Source organism: Cyclopterus lumpus, chromosome 12 (assembly GCF_009769545.1).
Source record: "Cyclopterus lumpus isolate fCycLum1 chromosome 12, fCycLum1.pri, whole genome shotgun sequence".
Taxonomy (NCBI): Eukaryota; Metazoa; Chordata; class Actinopteri; order Perciformes; family Cyclopteridae; genus Cyclopterus; species Cyclopterus lumpus.
The window spans coordinates 5,944,574-5,967,422 of record NC_046977.1 but is presented as its reverse complement, the minus strand read 5'-3'; the positions used below and the strand labels follow the sequence as shown (position 1 = coordinate 5,967,422).

The 22,849-nt window shown below is 43.2% G+C and overlaps 1 protein-coding gene across 1 annotated transcript; it reads left to right on the top strand.

Moving 5' to 3' along the window:
* Positions 1-668: 668 nt before the first annotated feature.
* On the top strand, positions 669-19,432 carry LOC117740376 (calmodulin-regulated spectrin-associated protein 1-B-like). The gene is made up of 19 exons (XM_034546747.1): positions 669-745; positions 1,295-1,479; positions 6,759-7,021; positions 8,199-8,360; positions 8,445-8,525; positions 10,160-10,301; positions 10,687-10,826; positions 10,935-11,031; positions 11,425-11,551; positions 11,850-11,935; positions 12,308-12,389; positions 12,505-14,896; positions 14,999-15,147; positions 16,002-16,210; positions 16,395-16,457; positions 16,769-16,856; positions 16,940-17,061; positions 17,686-17,804; positions 17,960-19,432. Exons 2-19 carry the CDS (start codon positions 1,296-1,298, stop codon positions 18,248-18,250), a joined length of 4,797 nt encoding a protein of 1,598 aa, XP_034402638.1. The 5' UTR covers positions 669-745; position 1,295; the 3' UTR covers positions 18,251-19,432.
* The last annotated feature ends 3,417 nt before the right edge of the window (positions 19,433-22,849 follow it).

Here is a 22,849-nt window from a genome sequence, read left to right as displayed (position 1 = left end):
AAGCTTTTATATGGAAACATGCTTTTATTAAGTTAAACAAACATAGAAATAAACAATTCTACAATGACACTTGAGGTAACATTACCATGATTTGAGTTTGAGGAAATTCTGATTGAATTAATTTGCTATTTAATCTTGAATTAATTCTAATAATAATTAATGTGAATACTTACTTCTTTAATTCGTAATGTTTTCTTTGTTAATTTGTTATTAAATACTTCATGGTAAAAGTGCAACGCTCAGTATTGCAGTATCACCATTAGGCTATCACGCTCAGCCAGTCAGAGCCATACCACACCAGCGCTTTCTTTCCCAGTCCGGACCTACAGCGCCCTCTGTCGGCGAACAGGTGCGCTGCATCGCACGAGCGGACAACAGTCGTCCCCATAGAGACAGGCTCCGACAACAGGGCTGCTCCGAACACCGTTACATCCGCTGGTCATCTCCCAGAGGCGATGACAGCCTTATTATGAAACAGCCGGCTTTCGGACATTCATAATTTCCTCGAAAACAGACTTTCGGGTGGTTGCCAAACTGATTTTTTTTTTTTATTATTGGATTAACGAACATCATCAGCCGCCAGCCGCAGCTTTATCCTGAGAGGCCCGGAGATTTGTGTCCCTCTGCAGGGAGGAGTCCTCTCGTTATTTCACCGCTAGCTGCAGCCGAGCCAGCATATCGGCGGTTTAGCCACACGTCTCGAAACACAAACGCTGCAGAGAGCAACCCAAATGCACTCCTAAAGGTGGGTCTTTTGTTATGTCTGTCGGCGTACGTGTCTCAGTGTGTGTGTGTGTGTGAGTGTGTGCGCAGTTTAGCTAGCGAGCCTAGCTCACGGTTCTCTGAACTTAACGGTGCTCGGTTGCTGTCGGGTCGTCCGCTGGTCACCCGAGTCCCTGCCTCGACAGGACCGAGCTAGAACACACAGCTGCGGTGGAAGACGCCCATATTGTCTTTAATTGCTGGTGGCTAAACACAGAGCGTTTTCTTAGTCATGTCCACAAAAAAAGTGCTGCTTTTTTTGTTCTCCTTTCACCCCAACCTAGTCACCTGAAACGAGGTGCAACGAAATGGTGTTTTGTCTGTTGAAACGCAGACATACAATCGTGGTGACACGTACAGGGCCACCGGCTTAAACAATGTGAGTTTATGTTGTACATCTCATCACCGTCGTCATTAGAGAAGCTGCTGTCAGTGAGGCCAGGGCCCTGCTTGTTGTTGTTCTTTCATATCTATGACGTAACGCAACCGGCTGCTACTCCTGGCAATGATGCGTGTGTGTCTCTCCGTGCAGGATGGACGTGGAGGTGAGTGCTGGCAGGGACAGCACCTGGAGGAGGGCAGCGGCAGCGGCAGCAGCAGATGATGCGGGTGGAGGAGGCATGGAGGCTCAGGTCGTACCGCTGGAGCTCTACGACTCTGCAAGAGCCAAAATAGACGCAAATCTCCGCTGGTTGTTTGCCAAAGCTTATGGTATAGGTAAGGCTTCAACTATGTTTACCTCTCACATGTGAGACTTCGTTTATATATATATATATGTATTGGAGGCCAAACAATCTGCTGTGCATGAGTGTGTCTGGTCTCGCTGTGTAGCCCATACGTGGGTTTCGTTATCCGTGAAGAGTACCAGTACCTGCACATGGTATAGCCTCTATGTTATTTGTGCAATATAGACTCAGTGTTGTAGTTGCATGGATAATTGGCTGGATGCAAATGTTGTTAATGGAGCTGGGACAATTGCACTAACGCTAATTCCTTTTCTGGCATGCTATCATAGAGCAACCACAAGTATCCTACAGGCCTGGTATCAATGGATAGAAAAATACAGCACCTAATGCAGTCATGCATGGATACAACTGCACCAGAGGATTTAGAAATGGTGTCAGGTACATATGTAGATTTCATTTGTTACACTTAGAGCTGAAAAGATTATTCAAATATCCCTCATAGTATTGGTATTACTAGTTAATATACGAAAGGCCTGTCCAGAGTTTAAAGCAACGAGAAGATTGTTTGACCGAGGCCGTGAGCCACCTATGACTTAACGCATCTAGTCTCTGGTCTGATTTAGATAGTACTGTAAACGACTGCCCGCACCATAGTCACACTCATTACATTTAAGCCATGAGCTGACTTTGTGCATCTCCTTTTCTCTCATATGAATATGTGTTTTATTTGTATATAGTCATTGTAGTTCTCTTTGTATAGGAGTTAAGGATAGGAGTCTGCAGGAGTCAATTTAATAAATTAATGCAGCTAGATGTATGAACTGTGACTATACATAAAGGGATTTAGTAGTGTTGTTATTATATGGTTTATGTCAGTATTTGGTCCAAAAAGACAATATGAATACATTGTGTCTAAAACTCCTGCGCCCACTTAAATATTTTCACTGTAAAAAGGTAAACAAACTTCCTGTGAAAAAGACAACAGCATAGCAACAGTCCAGACCTTCATGTCAGCGAGTGAAGACCTCGGCCGACATCTCACGATCAGCCAAAGTCTTTTATACACGGGTCACTAGCCTTACCAGCTCTTACGAGGTCTACTAAAACATACACAATGATTGCTCTAGATGGCTGTAAGTAAATGTCTCGAAATGACTCCTTGGATGTGGGTTTTTGTTTCACTCGCTGGAAGTTTGAGCAGGAGATCAGCTGTGCTGTTCCTAGTCTCCGTGACTTTAATTTATCAGCATGACAACGAGGCATTTCGAAGGAGACGGAGACAATCATTCAGTAAAGGAAAATCTCCATCATCATATTAATTTGATGAGCCGGACATACTGTGCTCTAAGTGTTCACTGCCTTGCAGTGTTGCCTTCTGTTTTGCAGTGGATGACTCAGTAAATTGACTCTGAGAGTGGAACATAACCCAAAAACGTAAAGCTTGTAAAGTGTTGTGAGGTTTATAGCATCTGATCAGGATGGCAATCGAATATAAAGAAGGGATAATTAAATCTGTTCCACATAAGCGAATACATATTCAGAGACTCACCTTATTTTACAAAGTGAATCAAATCACACTAATCTCCTGGAGTGTGTTTATGCTTAGTGCCAACGTTGGAAGTTGCTGGTTAAAGATTCACCTCCCTGTTTACCCAACAGGACAGAGATCAGTTGGCCATAATAAACACCAAACCATCACCTTCCCCCCCCCCCCCCCCCCCCCTTCAAGCTTTCTCCTTCCTTTAATCTGATTGGCCCCGTCCTGACGTCACATTGTGCTGAAACACTGACTTTTACAATGAGATTAACAAAGAAACTGCATTTTATGGCTGATACCCGCTCCACTTAATATGGACGTCGTTATCGAATGGGTGCGTCGTAGTCAGGTGCAGTGAGATGTCTCTCAACTTCTCATTTTGCAGTTTTGCTCTCTCACGTCTCACTGACTTATGCCTACTTATCCATTGTTATCATCACAATGAAGCAGTGCATAAACTGATATTATGAGATTTAGGTTCAGGCAGGAATGAATTGTTTTGTTTAGCAGGCTATGATAATGTAAGACGGCTAACTGATGGGAGCGTATCAACATATTATAGGCTAAATATTGGTGAATTATGTGAGCTTTTGGGCAACTAATGCACCGAATCAGAATCACATTTCATTACTAAAAGCTTTTGAATTCTATATTCCACATTAATCCTATAATATCTACAACAAACAGCCCAAACGGGAGCGGTGGTGGTTCACTGTTTTGGAACAACATGGTGTTGATGTACAGTGTGCCTGTTCGTTTACACAGTCTCTGTTCACTGATCGTCAGGGTGGAGGTCAGAGGAAGCACAACAGTCTTATTAGATTAGAGGGCAAACCACCCAACACAGCGGTGCTGGGAGGACTGTTGTCTGCGTGTGTGAGAGTCAGCGTAGCCAGTCACATGTTTAAGTGGTTAAAGGGATTGGACCTGAAGGCCTCTGTCTTTGTCCAACACCGCCTGTTTGTTTAGACTCACAACAGCTTTTATAATGGCCTTAAGAAAATGGCCAAAATGTTTCTTTTGTTGTCACTAGGAAATGAGGAAATTTGTTTTTTTACCTTATACTTTTACCAAGAGTTCCTCTTTTCCAAGAGCGTGAAGACTTAAATACAATACGGAAATAAATAATCAGTAGGAGGAATTATACATCGGCGACTGAGAAAGTGTGTAATGCAGTTATGATGACATTTGACTTTTCTTCGATACATATTTCCTGTTTGCAATCATGCCTTTGAATGAATGGGACTAGGCAGGTTTCTTACTTATCATTATGTATATCTGCGATCAGCCAGCACACCCAAAAAATAAATGCATCGCTTGTTTATTTACTGTATATTAATATATAATACTTTTACGTAAGAATGTGTGTTATGTTGAATAGCATAAGCAATACTGGATTAATGGATTTCGATTCTGATATTAATATTTGAGTGTATAACAAAATTATGAGATTTATATATTGGCCAGTGTTATTTGTGTACATAAATAATGCAATAAACTACCAGTGGCATTAAATTAAACATGAAAACTACATGATGATGTGTAAACTAAACTCAATTAAACTAAAAAAACGGAAGGATTGGCTGCATACACCACCAGCCTTTTCATTTTTTCTTTTTCTATGTTTCCCCAACACACTGTCTTCAGGAGCCTTCTTATAGAGAATGGTGGCTTTCCCCTGCAGAGTCTGACAGCCTGCCCTGACTGTCAGAAAGATCTCTGCTGATCAATCTGACCTTGTGTGTGTGAAGAATAGGAACAAAGGCTTTGCCTGCATCCCCTCTTGATTACCCCCCCTCCCCCCTTCCACACACACACACGCACACCAGGGTGGGCTGTGACGCTTGGATCAGGTGGATGATGAATATCTACTACGATTAGGACAGTTGCTTCTCCTCCTCCACCAATTCCCTTGAGCCACACACACACACACACACACACACACACACACACACACAGAGACCTCCTAATGTCGGGGACCATAAAACGATTCAATGAGCAGGCCTTGGTGATGGGAGGAAACTGCAACCCAGCCCCCACCTTCAGCCATGCTGGCATTCCCCATCACCATCTCCACGGCAACCAAGGAGGATGATTGGGCATTCTGGGGACAGCTGAGGCTGAGGAAGTGGCAGGGTGAAGAGAGATGGAGGAAGATGTGCAATATTTGGTCTTGTTGAGAGACAAATCCAGACCTGGATGGACGTGTATCTGGGATTCTCAAGCCCAGATGGCAGCACTACACAGAACCACAGAGTGAGATGGTTACTGTAGGTAGACTGTGCCAGGCAAGCAGTGTGGGTCAGCTCTGTCACAGTTTGCTGGAGCTCTGATCTGTGTGTGTGTGTGTGTGTGTGTGTGTGTGTGTGTGTGTGTGTGTGTGTGTGTGTGTGTGTGTGTGTGTGTGTGTGTGTGTGTGTGTGTGTGTGTGTGTGTGTGTGTGTGTTTTCCACTGATGGCTCTCTTACTTTGCCTGTTCACCACAGTCAGCTGGCTTCTAAATGAAGCTAAGTGAGAAAAGATGCTGTTGTTGAGTGGTTAAATATTGATCCAAGTGTCATCATTTTCAGTAAGACAATCAGACAGGGAGTTAACAGGGCACCAATGACTCCAGTGAAACCATCGGTGAATGTATACAAAATGACCATAATGCATTATGGGAGGTCATAGTTTAACTAGAGAGCAGCTCAGCACAATGTAATGGATGTTGCCCATGTGTGGTCTGGTTGCCCATGTGGTTTGAATAGATTAACTATGAAGCTAGAGCCAGCAGACGGTTAACCTAGCTTAGCGTAAAGGCTAAACGCAGGGGGAAAAGCCTACCAGTCCCTTTTTAAAGCTCACTATTTAACATGTCACATATCTTGTTTGTTTACTCTGTGTACAAATTACAATCTGTCACCATTTCTTGTATGCTAATCGGCTTTTGGCTGTAGCTTCATACTTTCAGACATAAAGATGAGGGCGGTATTAATCTTTACATTTGTTCAACTCTTGGTTAAAAAAAGAGAATAATCATATTCCTTTAGGCTAATTCACATACTCCTATATCTCTATAGATAGGACAAACTACCTAAATGAGGCCCAATTTGTAAAAATACAACAAATCTGCCTTTTAGAGCATTTATTTTTCTTCAAATAATTCAAGTGATACTAATAATTGATTCACGAAATATTCCTGAACCCAATTTGAATTTTTTTATTTTATTTTTTATCCTCATCATATGCATTACAACACGAGTTCTAACTCTATCAGACAACAGTCTCCCTGTCGATTGCTGCCGAAATCTACCTAGAAAGTGCTGGAAGCTACATTTCGTGTGTGCTTCAGACATTAACTCTGGATTAACATGGCCAAGGCATATAAAAATAGCTGCCCCATGTCTGTGTCCAGGAGCATGAAAGCACCCCGCTGGCTGGGCCAACACCACCAGCTTAAGTAGCACCACTAAATCCTGTCAGCTCATTGGCTTACAGCCTGTGGTCCACCTACAGGGCTTCATGGCTGCTCGTCATGCTGGTTGACCATTAGGTTTGTCCTCTTGCAATGGCTTCTTATTAGACAGTTTAATACCTTAAAAGTCCTGGGAGAGTCTCTGTTACGTAACACAGTGAGGCACTGGACACCGTGTTACAAAATAGTGTGGATGCACGGTATGAATTGTGACTTAATACAACTTTAATATGTAAAATAAATATATCTGGCCAACCCTGAATGTCACATCAAGTAGACCATATTTGAATGACACATGAATGCTCGTCATTCTTTCCAGATCACATCCCTGCAGACCTGCGGAACCCCTTCTATACCGACCAGTATGAGCAGGAGCACATCAAGCCGCCCATCATCCGCCAGCTGCTGTCTGGAGAGCTCTACTGCCGGGTGTGTGGGCTCATCCTGCACGCCGAGCAGGCCGCCTCACTCCAAAGCCACCAGTCTGTCATCCAGGCCCTGTCCAGGAAGGGCATCTATGTCCTGGAGACGGACAACACACCCGTCTCTGATCTGGACCTCAGCTCGACTTCTATCAAGATGGTGGGTAGCTTGACCTTATGTCTGGTTGAAAAACAACATTCACTTTGGTTCACGCGAGGAAATTAGCAGTCAGCGACTCGCTGGCGAACCCAGTGGAGCATATAGATGCTAAAGAGACAGAAATTCCCCTCGAGCGATACAGGAGACCCAACAAAGCTAAAAGCAGAGTGAATATTGGACTCAAAGTCACTCCAAAGTACTGCGTGTGCTGCTCTGTTTATGCTGGATGTGTCATAGTAATGTTTGCGAACACATTTGCTTTATAAAACTTTATGTGACAGTATGTCTATGTTGGGCTAACAGTGGCCAAGACAATCAATTGAGACTAATTTAAGAATTGGTAGATTATTAATAGGACACACCATGTTCACTGTTCTTCCAATGTGGAGAGCTTCTCTGCAGTAGTAGAACCTGGTGGACTGACAACCCCACGCTTCTCTCTGGCAACAAGCGAATGTGACTTTGCTTTCCAGAACCAAGAAATATGAGCCAACAGTATTGGAATAAATAATGCACCAGTGGATGTTTTTTCAAGTTTAAGAGTGTTTAGCTAAAATATTCATGAAGCAAAATGAAAATCAAATGCTCAAACATTTTTCATTTGATATGAACCCACTCCTGTGAGGTATTAGTCACATCCCACAGGTGTGAAAACACAAGAGGCTGGCTGAGAAGCAGAAGTTTACCCGTCAGCATGTGGAAGTATTCTTTGCTCTTGGCAACAGAGGTTCATATTAGGTGGAGACACTGAAGAGACTCTGAGACCATCAATCAATGAAATATAATTATTTATTTGAGACATCGAATGAAATTACTTGTTTTATGTAAAAAGAAATCCGTTGCCAGGCTTCCAGCAAATCACACACACACTTTCATTGTGTCCAGCTTTAGCTCACCACCGGCCTTTTTGTGGGTGAGTCATAAAATAATGAACTACATTATAGTGTTCGTCTCACGTGCAGGCAGATGAGGATTTTTGTTTGTTTGAACTCTGCATGTTCCAGTAAGAAAGTCTCCCCTGTTTCCATGGCAACTCGGTGATGGAGCATCTCTTACCTCTTGCAATTGTAAAATCCTCTTTTTCTTCACAGAAAAGCACAAATATGTACTATAATACTCTATAAATGCAGTACAATAGTTGTATGCAATGTAATCAGCAACATATTTAATCTTCCAGAGCTCCCACATCCACCTTATTGATGCCCTGATGATGGCCTACATCGTGGAGATGATCAGCATAGAGAAGGTGGTGTCCAGTGTCAAGCGTTTTTCGACCTTCAGTGCCTCCAAGGACTTGCCTTTTGACCTGGAAGACGCAATGGTCTTTTGGATCAACAGGGTAAGAACCAGACACGGGTGTTAAGTGTTTGACATGTGTGCGTTCTCTTATCTGTGTGGACCCACAGCACCTTTGTCGTTACAGGTGAACATAAAGATGAGGGAGATCATGGAAAAAGAGCTGAAAATGAAGCAACATTTGCTGGATTCACCGGGTCACCAGAAGGTAACCGCTCGTGTGTCACGTTGTCTGCTTCTCTCACCGCTTCAGAAAGAAAAGCTTCCTTTCTGTTGAATAGTGTCTTTCTTTGGTCATTTTGTTGCCTTTGTTTATTGTCCGTCTGTCTGGGATTTCATACGCATGCGTCCTTTCCTCACCGGGTGCATTAACTATCGTGTGTAGGTTTAGGATCTTGCCTGCATTGAGATCTGAATGAGCACCTCATATCACCTTCTGATCACAGATTGAAACACAAAACGTTCACGGCCAAGCTGTGGCTTACATCTTGAGCCCTGTGTTTTTGGCCTATTATTGTATACATTTAGTCAAATGTATTATCAGTTCCTGTTTGCCATGTACAGGCAACTCTCACTGGATTACTTTGATGCTGAAGAAAACTTTTTGGGATTTTCAGACTAGTCCTAAAGTTGTAAGGAGCATCTTTTAGATTTCTGAGCGGATTTATGTCCATTTATCTGTGACGGTGATTGGAGATAATGATAATTGTTATGTCTGTGTATTAATATATTTGATATTTGACTTGAGATACGTCTTTGGATCCCCTTCTCCCACGCCTCTCTGATAAACCAACAAGTAGTTTCCCCTTTTTCTGCCAAACCCTTTCCAGTTGACTTTAAGATCAGATCAGTCTCCATGGTAATAGGGGATAATCTGATTTCTTGTCACTGTATATGACCCTTGACTTGTCTGCTGCTCTTCCTGTTTGTGTCTCCCTAAATTTTCCCCCCTTTCCTGCCTCTTGGATACTAGTCTCCCTCCAAATGGTACTGGAAGCTTGTACCTGTAAGTGAAACCGCTAGCATTCTCTTGTGTGAGTGTACGTCTGAGATGTGTGTGTTTCAGTGTCAGACAGCACAAAAAGGGAGCCAATGCAATGTTTAAATACAGTGTTGTTCACAGTGAAGATGACACAGTGCCCCCTGGTGGCAAAGGAAGAAACAGCTAGCTCACGAGACACTTGTTTCCTGCTCATCTTTTGCTTTTACTTTGCATCAAACCCTTAAGTAGTGCCTTCAGTATTCAGCGGAGCTTTCACATTCCTCACCTCCCCTCCCTCAAAACAAAGCGGAAAACCGGGCAGTTCTCACTAACTGTTGCCATAAGGCAACCTTGTCTGGAGTCCACTCATCCAGCCACGGCTTGCCTCATCTCATTTCATTAACTTCCTCCCAATCATTTCTTTCTTCCCTCACCAGCCTGATATACTGCATGCTCTGGCCAGCTACTTATTGGAGCCTGTGGAGTTCTCTCGCATGGTAATGTACTCACCATTAACCCGTTTCTTTATTTTATCCTGACCCCCTCCCCCTTAGTCTTAGTTACATTATGATGAAGTATTGTCTTTGCAGTATTGTACCACATGACAAGTCAGATGGACACGGTGCTCTGGGAGACTTTGCAAAGCTCCACATGACCGAATCTGATAAAAGATCATTTAAGGTCATTAAGCACCAGATGCCACTTACAGATAGAACTTTCCAAAGTGTTAAAGAGCCAGAGAATAATGTACAAAGTGAGAAATGTTGTGTGGTTGTGTGTGTGTGAGCATGTTACTCAAGTTTCCTGATGAGATACATTTGTGCACTGCGTTTAAACTCGTGCCCTCTCCTCCTGTGTAGGTGCGTTACCGCAGAGATCACATGTCAGGTCGAGCACTTCAGCACTTCCCTCTGTTGGACGACCTAATGAAGGATGTGTGTGACGGCACAGCTCTGCTGGCTGTGATCCACTTCTATTGCCCAGAACTCATTCGACTGGAAGGTACGGTAACGCTGGACTGTAGATCGATACCACTCTCATGCTTGGACACTAAATATCAGGTCAGCTGAGCTTAACTTTAATACTGGAAGCCGGGGGAATAGCCAGCCCTGCTAGCTGTGAACAAATCAGCCTACTAGCACCTCTAAAGTTAAATTATTAACACGCTAATTATTGGCTTATTGCTCCTTTTTATAAGCTGTATTTCCTCAAATTTAGTATACAAATATGAGAGGGGTATTGATTTTCTCATCTAACTCTCTGCAACCGATCAAATGGGTATTTTCCAAAATGCCAAACATAGTCTCTCATAAGAAGTAGGTTTAAAACAGTCTTGATGTACCACTTAACTATTACAGGGAGTATTGACCTTTGTTGTTGTGTGCAGATATCTGTCTGAAGGAGGTCCCCTCCATAGCAGACACAATGTACAACATCCAGCTACTACAAGAGTTTTCTCATGAATACCTGAACAAGTGCTTCTATCTGAAGCCCGAGGACATGTTGTATTCTCCACCAGTACTAAAGGTGAGCCCCGAAAACACATCACAACCACAAAGTTGTAAAAGAGGTGCCGACTACATTTTCACGTCGTTGTGTTGTTTAGACCTTGACGGCGATCATTGTGACTTGCAGAATAACGTGATGGTCTTCATTGCTGAGCTCTTCTGGTGGTTTGAGATCGGGAAGCCAGATTTTGTGCAGCCCAGGGACCTTCATGAAATCAGAGATGGTATAACACACTCTCTACTTTAACATATTTGATACAAGACGCACAGTAATTCACCTTATTTATGCTGTGGTTGTATGTTGTGTGTGTTTGGTGCAGACATTTGAAGCTGTTTTTGTATTTTACTTGTATTCTCTGCATATGTTGTGCAATATATTGGAGCATTCTGTACACTATTTACCCCTCAAATTGTCCTTCATTTAAATGTGCATATATTATACTTCTTTCGACTTATATAAGAGCAACTGTAATGCACCAATTCCCCCCGGAGATAAATAAAGTATTTTAGATTTTGATTGTTATTCATTTAAACTGCTATTGGCTGTTGTAAACAATGGCGCATTATGTTATGGGATCTCTTCTAAAGTTTGACATCTATTTTGATCATTTGTGTAGTGAGATTGCTGCTGCAGCCCAAGACTTCCAGATCCCATATTCCCATCTCCAACGTCACCAAACGTAGTTTCATGACATCATCAAACTCTGCAGACATCTTGACCACGTCCCCGAGTCCCGACCTCAGGTAATATCCACAAACTGTGTTTTCCAGTATCATCACACGTCACACTGTATTTTACAGTTAAGTATTTTATTGGCCATTCTCATTATTATTCCCAGATTACATTTACTGCAGCACTTTAATTGCAGTATTATAAATGTCTCTGTACCCAACCTAGGGTAGCATTTTTCCAAGTATTAAAATGATATAATCACATACATTAGTGTACACACTATCAGAGTATTGTGTTTAAGAAAAGTAACATTGTTTAAACATTTGAGAAGCTAAAATTGAACCAAATTGAACATTCTTTTCCTTACAGCAGTAAACCAGTTTCCCTAAGCACAGCTCAATCTTTACTGCCGCTGAGACAGAGACAACAGAAAGTGGCTGAGGAGAGCGCTTCAGGTAATATACAACACATATTTACTCAGGCTCCAATGCAGTCTGCAGCTTCAAGTCACAAACAAAGTTCTTCAAACAGAGAAAAGGGAGATAGAGAACAGGAAGAACAGTCCGATTGTTCTTTGAAGGGGAAATGTACCGACATTTTATTCTTGTATCTTTCTTATTTGAATATCCACTTGTACTTGATGAGTTTTTAATGTAAGCATTTCAATAGGATAGATTTCAAAATAGTGTACTTTAATATCCGATCCTTTTAGTCAGTTTTATATTATATTGTTAATTACTTAATTTCACAAATGTAGATCATTAAAACCATGCACTATTAATGTTGCATGTTTGAGAAGTTATATTGATCATATTTTCTTTGTACAGGGCTGAGAAATAGGTCAGACTCTCTGACATGTGATGGACAGCATCAGGGCTCAATACTGGCCTGGCCAGAGAGGAGGCAGAGGTGAGCAGTGTGATTACAATGTATCAGCAGGCACAGGTGCAGCAGACAAATGTTGGTCCATAATTCATGATACATGGCTTACACAAATCGTATTAATCCCTCTCCTCCTGTCCAGGCCTTTATCCCAGCCAGTGCCCTACGCCCTGGAGGACGACGCAGACAGTATTAGCCTCGCTCGCTCCATCAGCAAAGACAGCCTGGCCTCCAATATAATGAGCATTACCCCCAAACACATGCCGGGTGCTCAACTGCCTCAACACAGGCTAAGTGGACAAAGCCTGCTTAGTCACATGCGCATAGAGGATGAGGAAGAGGAAATAGAAGAGGAGGAACTTGTTGCTGTAATCCACCCTTCTGCTTTTTCTCGATGTCGACTTGGGAGTGACATGGAGCAGGATGAGCTGGAAATCCCAAGTGCACCGTCCACCTCCAGGGTTTCCAATACTCGTTGTTCTCCCCGCCTTGATGTGGGTCCCTTTCCTCCGGACCACCGGGCCGACAGCTATTATCTGGAGCCTTTGATGCCTGCCATCTCTAAGCCAGCCAAAGAGAAGAGCATCAGCCTGAACAAGGAGGAGGAGAGTGGCGAGAGTCGCTGTAAAGCCAAAGCAGCCATTATTGTTCCAAGCACCTCACTGAGGAAAGCCCCTCAGTTAAACAAAAGTACCTTTACGCCTATACCTGTGGCTGAATCAGTCCCTAGCTCTCTCAGGCCACCTACAGAGGGGTCATCAGGCATCGCTCAGCCTGAGGAGAAGCAGTCCTCAGGCTTCTTCCTTCATTTGTCGGGAGAGGCAGAAACTCCTTCCTCCACTGAGCTTGAAATAGGGCATGACTCTGACTCTGACATTGCAGACCTCGAGGAAGACAATGAGGAGGACGAGCAGATGGCGCTGACTAAAGAAGTCCTGAGGAGAGGAAAGGGACAATTCTTAGAGGGAGAGGGGTGTGAATTTGGTGAGGGTGAGTCAGCCAAATTGAGAGAAGACTTAAAGGTTAGTGAGCGGGACGATAAGGAAGGTGGCAGTGGACGCTCAAGCCCTTGCCTCAGCACCATATCGTGGGCGAGCAGCTGCAGCGCTTCATGCAGCACCAGTGTCAAGATGACCAGCTTTGCAGAGAGAAAGCTCCTTAAACTTGGCCTCCGTGATGGATTCTCAAGCACCAGCAGTTCTCAGAAGACCACACCAGATGGTTCTGAGGTTGCCCCCTGCTCCCCCTGGCAAGTGAGGAGTGACAGCACCTCTGGCTGGCTAGGAAAGGAGCCTAGTTCTGTTTTGGGGAAGAATTTGGTGGCGAGCCCCCCAGTAGTGCCTTCAGAGCTGCTGCAACTTCACATGCAACTCGAAGAGCAAAGACGAGCCATTGAGTATCAGAAGAAGAAGATGGAGACCCTATCGGCACGGCAGCGACTAAAGCTGGGGAAAGCTGCCTTCTTGAACATCGTGAAGAAGGGTGGAGGGAAGAGTGAAACACTTCCCCTGCCTCTGAAACACTCAAAGCAATTCTCAGAGCTAACTGACAGGTGTAAAATAAAGACCCAGTCATGTAGGGATGACTCCTGTCTTGATGCTCTGAAGGTGCAGGCAAAGGCAGGTCAAACAGAGGGAGGCCAGATGAACAGGAACAACAAGCTGTCCCAGGACAATGGGGCTGAACCGGACTTGAACGAGTGTTCCCACTCCATAGATCTTCTCAATGATGCTATTAGTTCCATCCAGCAGCAGATGATGCAGCTTTCTTTTCAGCAAGACCTGCTGATGAAGCGGGTGGTGTCACCTCCAGAGCTGCCTATGAAGCGGGTGGTATCACCTCCAGAGCTGCCTATGAAGCGGGTGGTGTCACCTCCAGAGCTGCCTATGAAGCAGGTGGCGTCATCCCATGAACCTCCGATGAAGCGCGTGGTGTCGCCTCCAGAATGTGTTGAATCAAGCCCCAGCACAACAACACAATCAACATCTTGTACCTCAGACCCCAGATCGTTTGCAGTTCACTTTGTAGATATCAATGGCAGCAACGTTGCCTCGGCTCGACGTCCTCCCAAGCTTAGCTCCAGCCAACGCGGCAAGGCCTTGGAGCTAAAACAGAGTAAAGAGAACAGCAAGATGGCTTCACTCAAATCATATTCTCAATCCCTGGAGGGCAGAGAAAATGCTGGTAGACTCCAGGACAGTGTTGTTGAGAGCTCCAGACCAGAGAAAAGCATTCAGAGAAACTCCACCTTCAGAGTCCGCGATGACCCCGACCAACGCAGCAGCGATGGAGAGGGAACCGAGTGCTTCTTGGACAATACTTTGTTGTCTCCCTCACAGGCTGCGGAACACAAGAACAAAATTGCCAACTCAGGGAGAGATGCTGTGGGTGGAGATGAGAATACAAGGGTCCAGAGTGAAGTGATCGAGGTGGACCTATCAGAGCGCAAGGATCCACTGGTGGATGGCAGTGCGGACGTTACAGACTGCACGGCAGAAGGCGAGCAGAAGAATGTGATAGGTTACTTCTTCAAGGTAAAATTATTTGGGTGTCTAACTTTTTGGAATAACGAGAGTACCGACCGGGAAGCTTAATCACTCATTTCAACTGGCGCCAACTCTTCGTTTGTCTTCCAGGACGAGGAGAAAGCAGAGGAGAAAGCGGAGGATGAAATGGCGAAACGTCGCGCCGCCTTCCTCCTCAAGCAGCAACGCAAAGCTGAAGAGGCGAGACTACGCAAGCAGAACCAAGAAGTGGAAAGTGAGGTCAAACGGGATGAGATCAGGTATGTTTTGGTTTCACACACGCCGACAAATTAATTCGAAGGATAGGAAATTGATTAATAAGCCCTATTTGCAGAGGACTAGTATTACCACCTCATGACCTCATGTGATTTAGAAATATACCTAAAAATCTGTGTTACGGGCGGAGCATTCGCAAGGGAATAAGCAAAGTCTGTGTTTTACCTGAATTTATTCACATTATCCTACGAATATGTCAAGACTCGTGTCAAAAAGGTTCATTCAAAAACATTGACAGTCAAATTTCTATTTTTATTAAGTGAGAGAAATATTACAAGCGATATTCAATGAGCTTTCACCTTCTCTTCTACTTTCTCTATCAAACACAAACACATACAGCAAGCGATGCGGCGCTCAGGCCTCATCGCTATAATTGTCAAAAGTCAAAATTACTCCAAATTCATAGCTCTTCATAGCATTCGTGTTTTTTTAATCAAACTAAATATTCAGCTGTAGTCCATATCAGTCAGAACCTGTTTAATCTTCTGCGTGCACCTGTATTAACAGGGCAGTGGAACACCGATCTAACAGCACCATAAATTATGTTAAACCAAAATACAACAAACAATAATATATAAATACGATGACAGATATTCAAAGCTTCATAGGAAAACCTCAATTGAAGTTTCAAATGTTTAAGAAGAAAATGACAGCCCTTTCCTCCACGCTGTTGCTGCAACTGCCTCCTGAATGTGGACCAAAAAGTGTTCTTTTTTTTTTTTTTTTTTACAAATTACTAGAGGTCCCCAGGAAATGCTAGTCCCGTGTGAATAAGGCTGAAGTCCGCAAAGTGTGTGTGTGCGGAGGTGTATCTTTCACATGCAGTTTTCACTTCAAGGCGCAAGGCAGAAGAGGACCGTGTTCGCAAAGAGGAAGAGAAGGCGAGACGAGAGATAATTAAGCAGGAATACCTGCAGAGGAAGCAGGAAGCGCTGATGGAGGAGCAAGGTCTCGTCAAGCCTCGCCCACGCACTAAATCACGCAGGAGCAGACCTAAATCACTTCACCGTGTAGAGTCCAACAGCCTCTCCAAAGGATCAACCACACGTAAGAAGACCTTTAGCACCTAACCGCCGTGTATTTGTGTGGTGCTCTGCGTTGTCTTTATCTCGTTGAGAGCGGTGTCGTTGTCTCGATGCCGATAGGCTGCGTGTGCGCATGTATTTTTCTGTTTCGTTCACTTGTGTACATTTGTTGTCATCCTTTGAGTGTGTAAATGTGTGTTATGCAGGTGATTCTCTGAAGAAGTCCATGTTGATCAAAGCCCAGGGCTCAGCAGCAGGCTGCAGGGCAGGTGAACCTTCTAACCTGCTCTGCATGATGTGATATCGATATACATGCACGGCCCATGAATATAGTTAACGTGAACCCCAAAGGAGTCAGCTATCTATTTTACACTACTTTATAGAGTATCTGATTCGGACTAATTTATGATCCATTTGTCATTATGTTGTCTTGCCAATTGTGCAGATTCTGTCCCTTGTTTGAGTCACAGGGTCGTAAACTGTTATAATATACACAGTAGAACAGCTGTGGAAAGAGCAAACGACAATGCCGTTTTGTTTAGTAACTGGTACTAAATCCTTCCGTCTCCGTCATTTTCAGCTGATCTGAGCTGCAGTCATCGAGGATCAACGCTCTCTTTGGCAACTGAGGCAGACAGCGTCATCTCTGGGGGGGCGGAGTCTCAGAGGTGAGACTTCCCGTGTTGTGTGTAAGAACGGAGGAGATATTCTCTCTCCCCCATCTTGATTGACCTATAAGTGTGCTTTCCAGGGCTGGATCTGTGTGCTCCATGGAGTCGTTCCCCATGCTGAGCAGGGCGTCGAGCAGGAACCTGGAGAGGGACTGGGAGAACGGCTCTATAGCCTCTTCCATCACTTCAACCGAGTACAACGGTGAGCAAAACTGTAGAAAAAGATATATATTTTAAACTAACTTAACTGCTTTCTTGCTGAGAGTTAGATGACGTTTCCACATTTTGCAGATGTGCACAGCGCACTGGAGTGATGTTGCGTGCTGACAAGCCAGATCTGATAGATCCAGATCCGACAGATCCAGATCCGACAGATCCTGTGGTTACATTCTGTGCAACCTGTGATACCGTTGTAAAATAACCACCGAACCGTTGTGCATACGTGCGCATCAATCACAAACATGTCGTTTTGATGAATTATTCCACATAGTGTCTTCTGCACACATCAACAGGCGTGTTCGACATCAACTTCCTGTTGTTTCCATCCTAGAAACAGAGTAACCGGGTGAACGCAGCCACACATCTGTTATGTAATTGAAATGTGGAGCTCAATTTCAGCCAGCCTTGTTTTAAAGAAAAGAGGCAACGCGCCCTGGAAGAGTTTCTAGGTTCGGGCCATGACTTCCTGGACTCTTGCCTTTACCACAAGGTTGCCAGTCAACTAGCGGAGACACCAGGAAGTCACTGCACCCACCACTGCGTCCAGTCTTTATGCAAAGCTTCTAATCGCTTCCCTAATCTCATTGTTATGTTTTGTTTGTTGAAGGTCCTAAACTCTTCAAGGAGCCGAGCTCCAAGTCCAACAAGCCAATCATCATCAATGCCATTGCTCACTGCTGTCTGGCTGGAAAGGTTAATGAGACCCAGAAGAATGTTATTCTGGAGGTCAGTGTGAGCACTTGAAATGTATTTATTGATTTAGTGATTATTTATTGTGAATATGTAAAAAATATTTAATTATTCGCACAGCCAATTTTTCCTCTTTTTTTTTTTGTGCCATATTCGGAAACTGTATTTTGCGTCCGTCTCACTGAACGCAGGAGCTGGAAAAGTGCGAGTCCAATCACCTGATCATCCTCTTCCGTGACGGCGGGTGCCAGTTCCGGGCCATTTACTCGTACTCCCCGGACACAGAGGAGATCATCAAGTTCACGGGCACAGGGCCGCGCTCCATCGGCCGGAAGATGATCGACAAGCTCTACAAATACAGCTCGGACCGCAAGCAGTTCAACGTCGTCCCCGCCAAGTCGGTGTCGGTCAGCGTGGACGCCCTGACCATCCACAATCAGCTGTGGCATGTCAAGAGACCTGGGAGTGCACGGAGGAAGTGAGAAAGAGGACACTCGGTGTAGTTTTCTGTTCTATCTACTACTGTTGGGCAGGACCCAATAATGTCTGAGGTGATGGACATGTGATCATGTGACTAACGTGTCTGACAAGGTGGTTAGATGTTCTAAATAATGAAGACGTCAGTCTGAATGTTTTTTTTTTTCTTCTTTCTTTTGTCTCTTTAGCTTTTTATTTTGCATGTCACACTATTTATTTGGGGGTACGTCCTTCAAAGATTTGGCACTATGGATGACGCACTGATTCTTATGTAGCAGTGAAGAGGATATGGACCCTCAAGTTGAATACCACTGAATCTACTTAACAGTAGCAAGCCTACTACTGATACCAAGTGCAACTACAGGCAGTGGTGGACATTTACTTCAAAAATGATATTTCAGCTTGGCAAAAATACCCGACTGCTGTGATTAATCCAGGCTCCCCTATTATTCACCAGTAACTCCTACTGGTCAGTGCTTTTTGAAGATGGAACTAACTTTTTTTTATGTGAGGATGGAATGGATTTTAGTGAGTGGTAATGTCCAGTGTTGTTTTCTATTCAGTGTGTTTGTGGGAAGCGCGTGAGTCTTTAGTGTTAAGGGAGGGGAGAGCTGAATGCACCGCTTGTGCATCCTGCTCTGAATGTCTTCTCTCACTTGCTCTATTCTGCTTTTTAAAAAAGGGAAACAGAACTACGGAGCCAAGCGACATTTGTTATTTGTTTTGTCGTTTGGGAGCTTTGTGCCGCTGATACAGAGATAGAAGAGAAATAAAGTTTTACGGAAAGGGTGAATTGTGCTAGTATTCCAAACAGGAAGCGCTTTTCAGACTCAGTGCATTATACCTTTCAGTAGTGCATTATATTGTATTAACTTCATAATTATATTCCCCGTAAGAGCCAACTGAGATCCCTGACTGGCACATGTTGCTGAACCAAAATGGACTGAGCTATGCCACCGAGCTGTTTGCTGCTCATTAACCGATCACTAGATTCTAGTGAGACGTTTGATTTTAATGTAGCTGCTGGCGCTCAACACTAGTAATTTCCCTGTAATAACTGGGTCAGCAGCTGGTGTAATGTAGGGAGAACTGCACAATACTTGATATTTGTTTTGCTGCATTTTGTACATTTTTGAGTAGTATTTTCTTTTTTTTGGTACGTTACGTACAAGTTATGTTTACTTAAAAGCAGGCACTATTTTGAGGTTTATTCCGTTACAGGCTTTCAGAGAAGTCTTATTTCATTGTGTTATATTTTACGTTTGTTTATTTTGAAGAGATATAATAAAATCCAACTAGGTATGTTTTTTCCGATGAAGTGTGTGTTCTTGCTTAAGTTGTCGGGGTCTGTGTGCATTTGTGTGTTTGCTGTAATATACAGTATATGTGCATCTGTTCCTAAACACTCCCCATTTCTCACCAATCTGCCTTCGTGTTTCAATCTCTCTTTTTTTTTTTGTCACCTTCACACATATATTTCTCTGCAGGCTGCTCTACTCTGTCTTTCTCTTCTGGATGTGATGGAAGGAGGTATCTTAATGAAAAGGTCTGTTATGCTGTTTAGGTCATACTTAATCACACATAAATTACTATACACTATTATAGACAATCATACCCTCACTCAGACTTCTCTTTGGGCCATAATGACACTCTGCTGTATATTTGTTTGTTCGCAGGATTAAAGAAAAACTACTGTCCTGATTTTCATGAAACTTGATGGAAGGGTGTAGCAGGGGCCAGGGGAGAATATATTACATTTGGGAAGTAATCAATGAGCAGATACACACATTATTTTTCACTTTCAATAACACAGCGAGACAGGATGGCCAGAGCAAAGTTTCAAACTCAGATAAAGTGGCAGACAAGAAATAGGGCACGATATAGAAGAGAGGGACTAGCCAGAAAAATGCATCGTAACAAGGCTGTTGCTCCAAAGACATCATGTATAATAGTAAAACGCTACTTTTACATTTGATACTTTCAGTACATTGCCAATAATACTTGACTACTTTTAATTAAGTTTGGTTTTGAATGCAGGACTTTTATTTCTAGTATTTTCTCAGGGTATTATTGACAATTGTACTTATCCAGTTGAATTCCACATTCTTCCACCACTGGTGAAATGACATCAACGTCACATCAACATGTTGATCAACATGTTGATGTGACTGAACATGTCATCCTCATGTTTTCTTTTTTCATATACTGGTTAGTTCGCAGATTCTCCACAAGAGGGTGCTGTTCGCTGAGGTTACCGGTTGTGTGCGCGTGTGTGCGTGGGCGTGTGCGTGTGTGTCATTACAGTCCTGATCTTAGTCTCTTCTAAAAAGCACTGGATAGCAACAGTTTGCTTTCAAAAGGTCAGTATATGTCCGGCCATTGGAATAAACTAATTTCATGCATAATCACATCAAATCTAGATTTATTGTTTTATCGTGCATTTCATCAATCGTGTGTAACATTTAAAGGAGAAACGATGAGCACCTGTTTACTGTAGAAAGGAGTACTAAGTCCTGTGCTCTCTGGCAGGTTAAACCAAAGACTAAAGGATTCTGATCAAAGCAAAACCACCACGAGAGGAACCCACACACACTTTCACAAGTGACTTCCAGCAGCCTGCAGATCTCAGGGATGATAAGATTAGAGGTGGGGAAATGTGTACTTTTTGATAATTTAAATGAGCTGACAGGCATCTGTTCGTTTAGCGGAAATACATTTCCCGTGGCAAAGATCTTTAAGATGCTCTGTTCTTATACGTTATCACTGCTTTCAATTTAAAACATTACATCTCCATCGCTAGCAAAAAAACCTTTTCTGGGGGTGGAACACCTGCTCGTTCTTCTACTTCACGTCTAATTGTTTTTATTTCTTTTCTTTTTTTTTTAACTTGTCCACACCCCGAGTTAAAATGCATGGTCATCATGCACAGCAGAACCACCGAGGATGCAAGCGTTCCAGTAGAGCGTGAAGATCGACATCACGATAAACAGCGTCGACGATGTGCTTCGGGCCTTGAAGTCAGTGAGGTGAGAACTGAACTTCCTCTGTGATTACAGTTCAGCCCTGAAGGAGGAACATGCCGCCATGAAGTAGACGAGTACTTCAAACTGACGACACATGAATGCACCCGTACATATATGATGTTGTTGTTGTTGTTGTTACTGTATTGCTTTCCTGAGACCTCTCTCACTGAGCATGGATGACATGTGACTCTTCCCCTTATACTGCAACGCTCCAAACGAAGAGTGGCATTTCCTGGCCTTACATTTCACAGAAAAACACCCACACAGTGAGGTGGTGTGAAGAAGATTTCCTCGAAAAGTCTCTTAAATTTAAGAACATAGCCTAAAACAGGGAACTTGTGATCACTCTGAAATTTAACTGACAGAGATACTGACAACGAATACATGATTAGTTTATTATAAGTTATTAACATCTGAGATTTGCCCTCGATGGACTGGCGGCCTGTCCAGGGTGTCCCCTGCCTTCGCCCTATGTCAGCTGGGATAGGCTCCAGCGCCCCGCGACCCTAATGAGGATAAGCGGTATTGAAAATGGATGGATGGATGGAACATCTGAGATTCAAAGGGTCATTAGGAGCCTCAACACAATATGCATTTAGTGGCGTTTCTGGAGCTTTCGATCACAACAGATGTTGTCTGAAAACATCGAGAAATACACAAAATGCAGATTTTTATACAATATATATATATATATATATATATATATATATATATATATATCATTTGTATTAAAAAGTTCTATTAACTTGCTTAATAAAGGTTCTGAATTTCAATTCAGATCTGCACATCTATTGCATCCACCCGGCTCACAACGTGGAGGCTCGCTGCTAACGGTGCTGACGGCATGAACGCTGCAAACAGCGCAGACGGAGCTAACGGCGTTTACGTATTGGCTTCCGAACTAGAAGTCACGCTTGTATACGTACACACACGAGTTCAACTTTAATTCGAGGTGAGAACTTTGATTTATGATGAATGTCAAAACAGCTTTCGAGTGGCAAACTTTGCACGGATATAATTCTGCAAAGTGAAAGTCAAACACACAATTGAAGCCAAACCACATCTTCGGGGGAGGAGAACTGTGATATTATTAGCTGACAGGGGGAAGGAGGGGGATCACCTAAATGTGGTCATTATTACAAAGCAATCTTAATTTCTTCTGCTTTATCTGTTTTTGTTAAACAACTGAATTGTATGACTTAGAATGAGTACAAAAGTACTGTACAAAATGTGCTAAGTACAAAATATATATTGTTATTTATTCATTTTAGTTGTTGGGCCTTTTTTTAATGTATTTTCTTCTCTATCAACATAAAATAATTGAAAAAAAGTCTTCCTATGTAATTCAGTATTTTCTGTCATTATGAGTGCAGTGAATAATTTACATACAGTTAAACTAACTCCCTCAAAGCATTCACGTATATAGAAACCGATATAGGAGCAAGTCTGTTCTCTGACACATTGTTTCTGGTTCAAAAGGAAATGCTCAATTTGTGATTTTCAAATGAAAACGACGTTCGGTTCTTTGAAAGCAAAATGAGCATGAAGTATTTGTCTTCATACTTTGGGTCACATTGAACT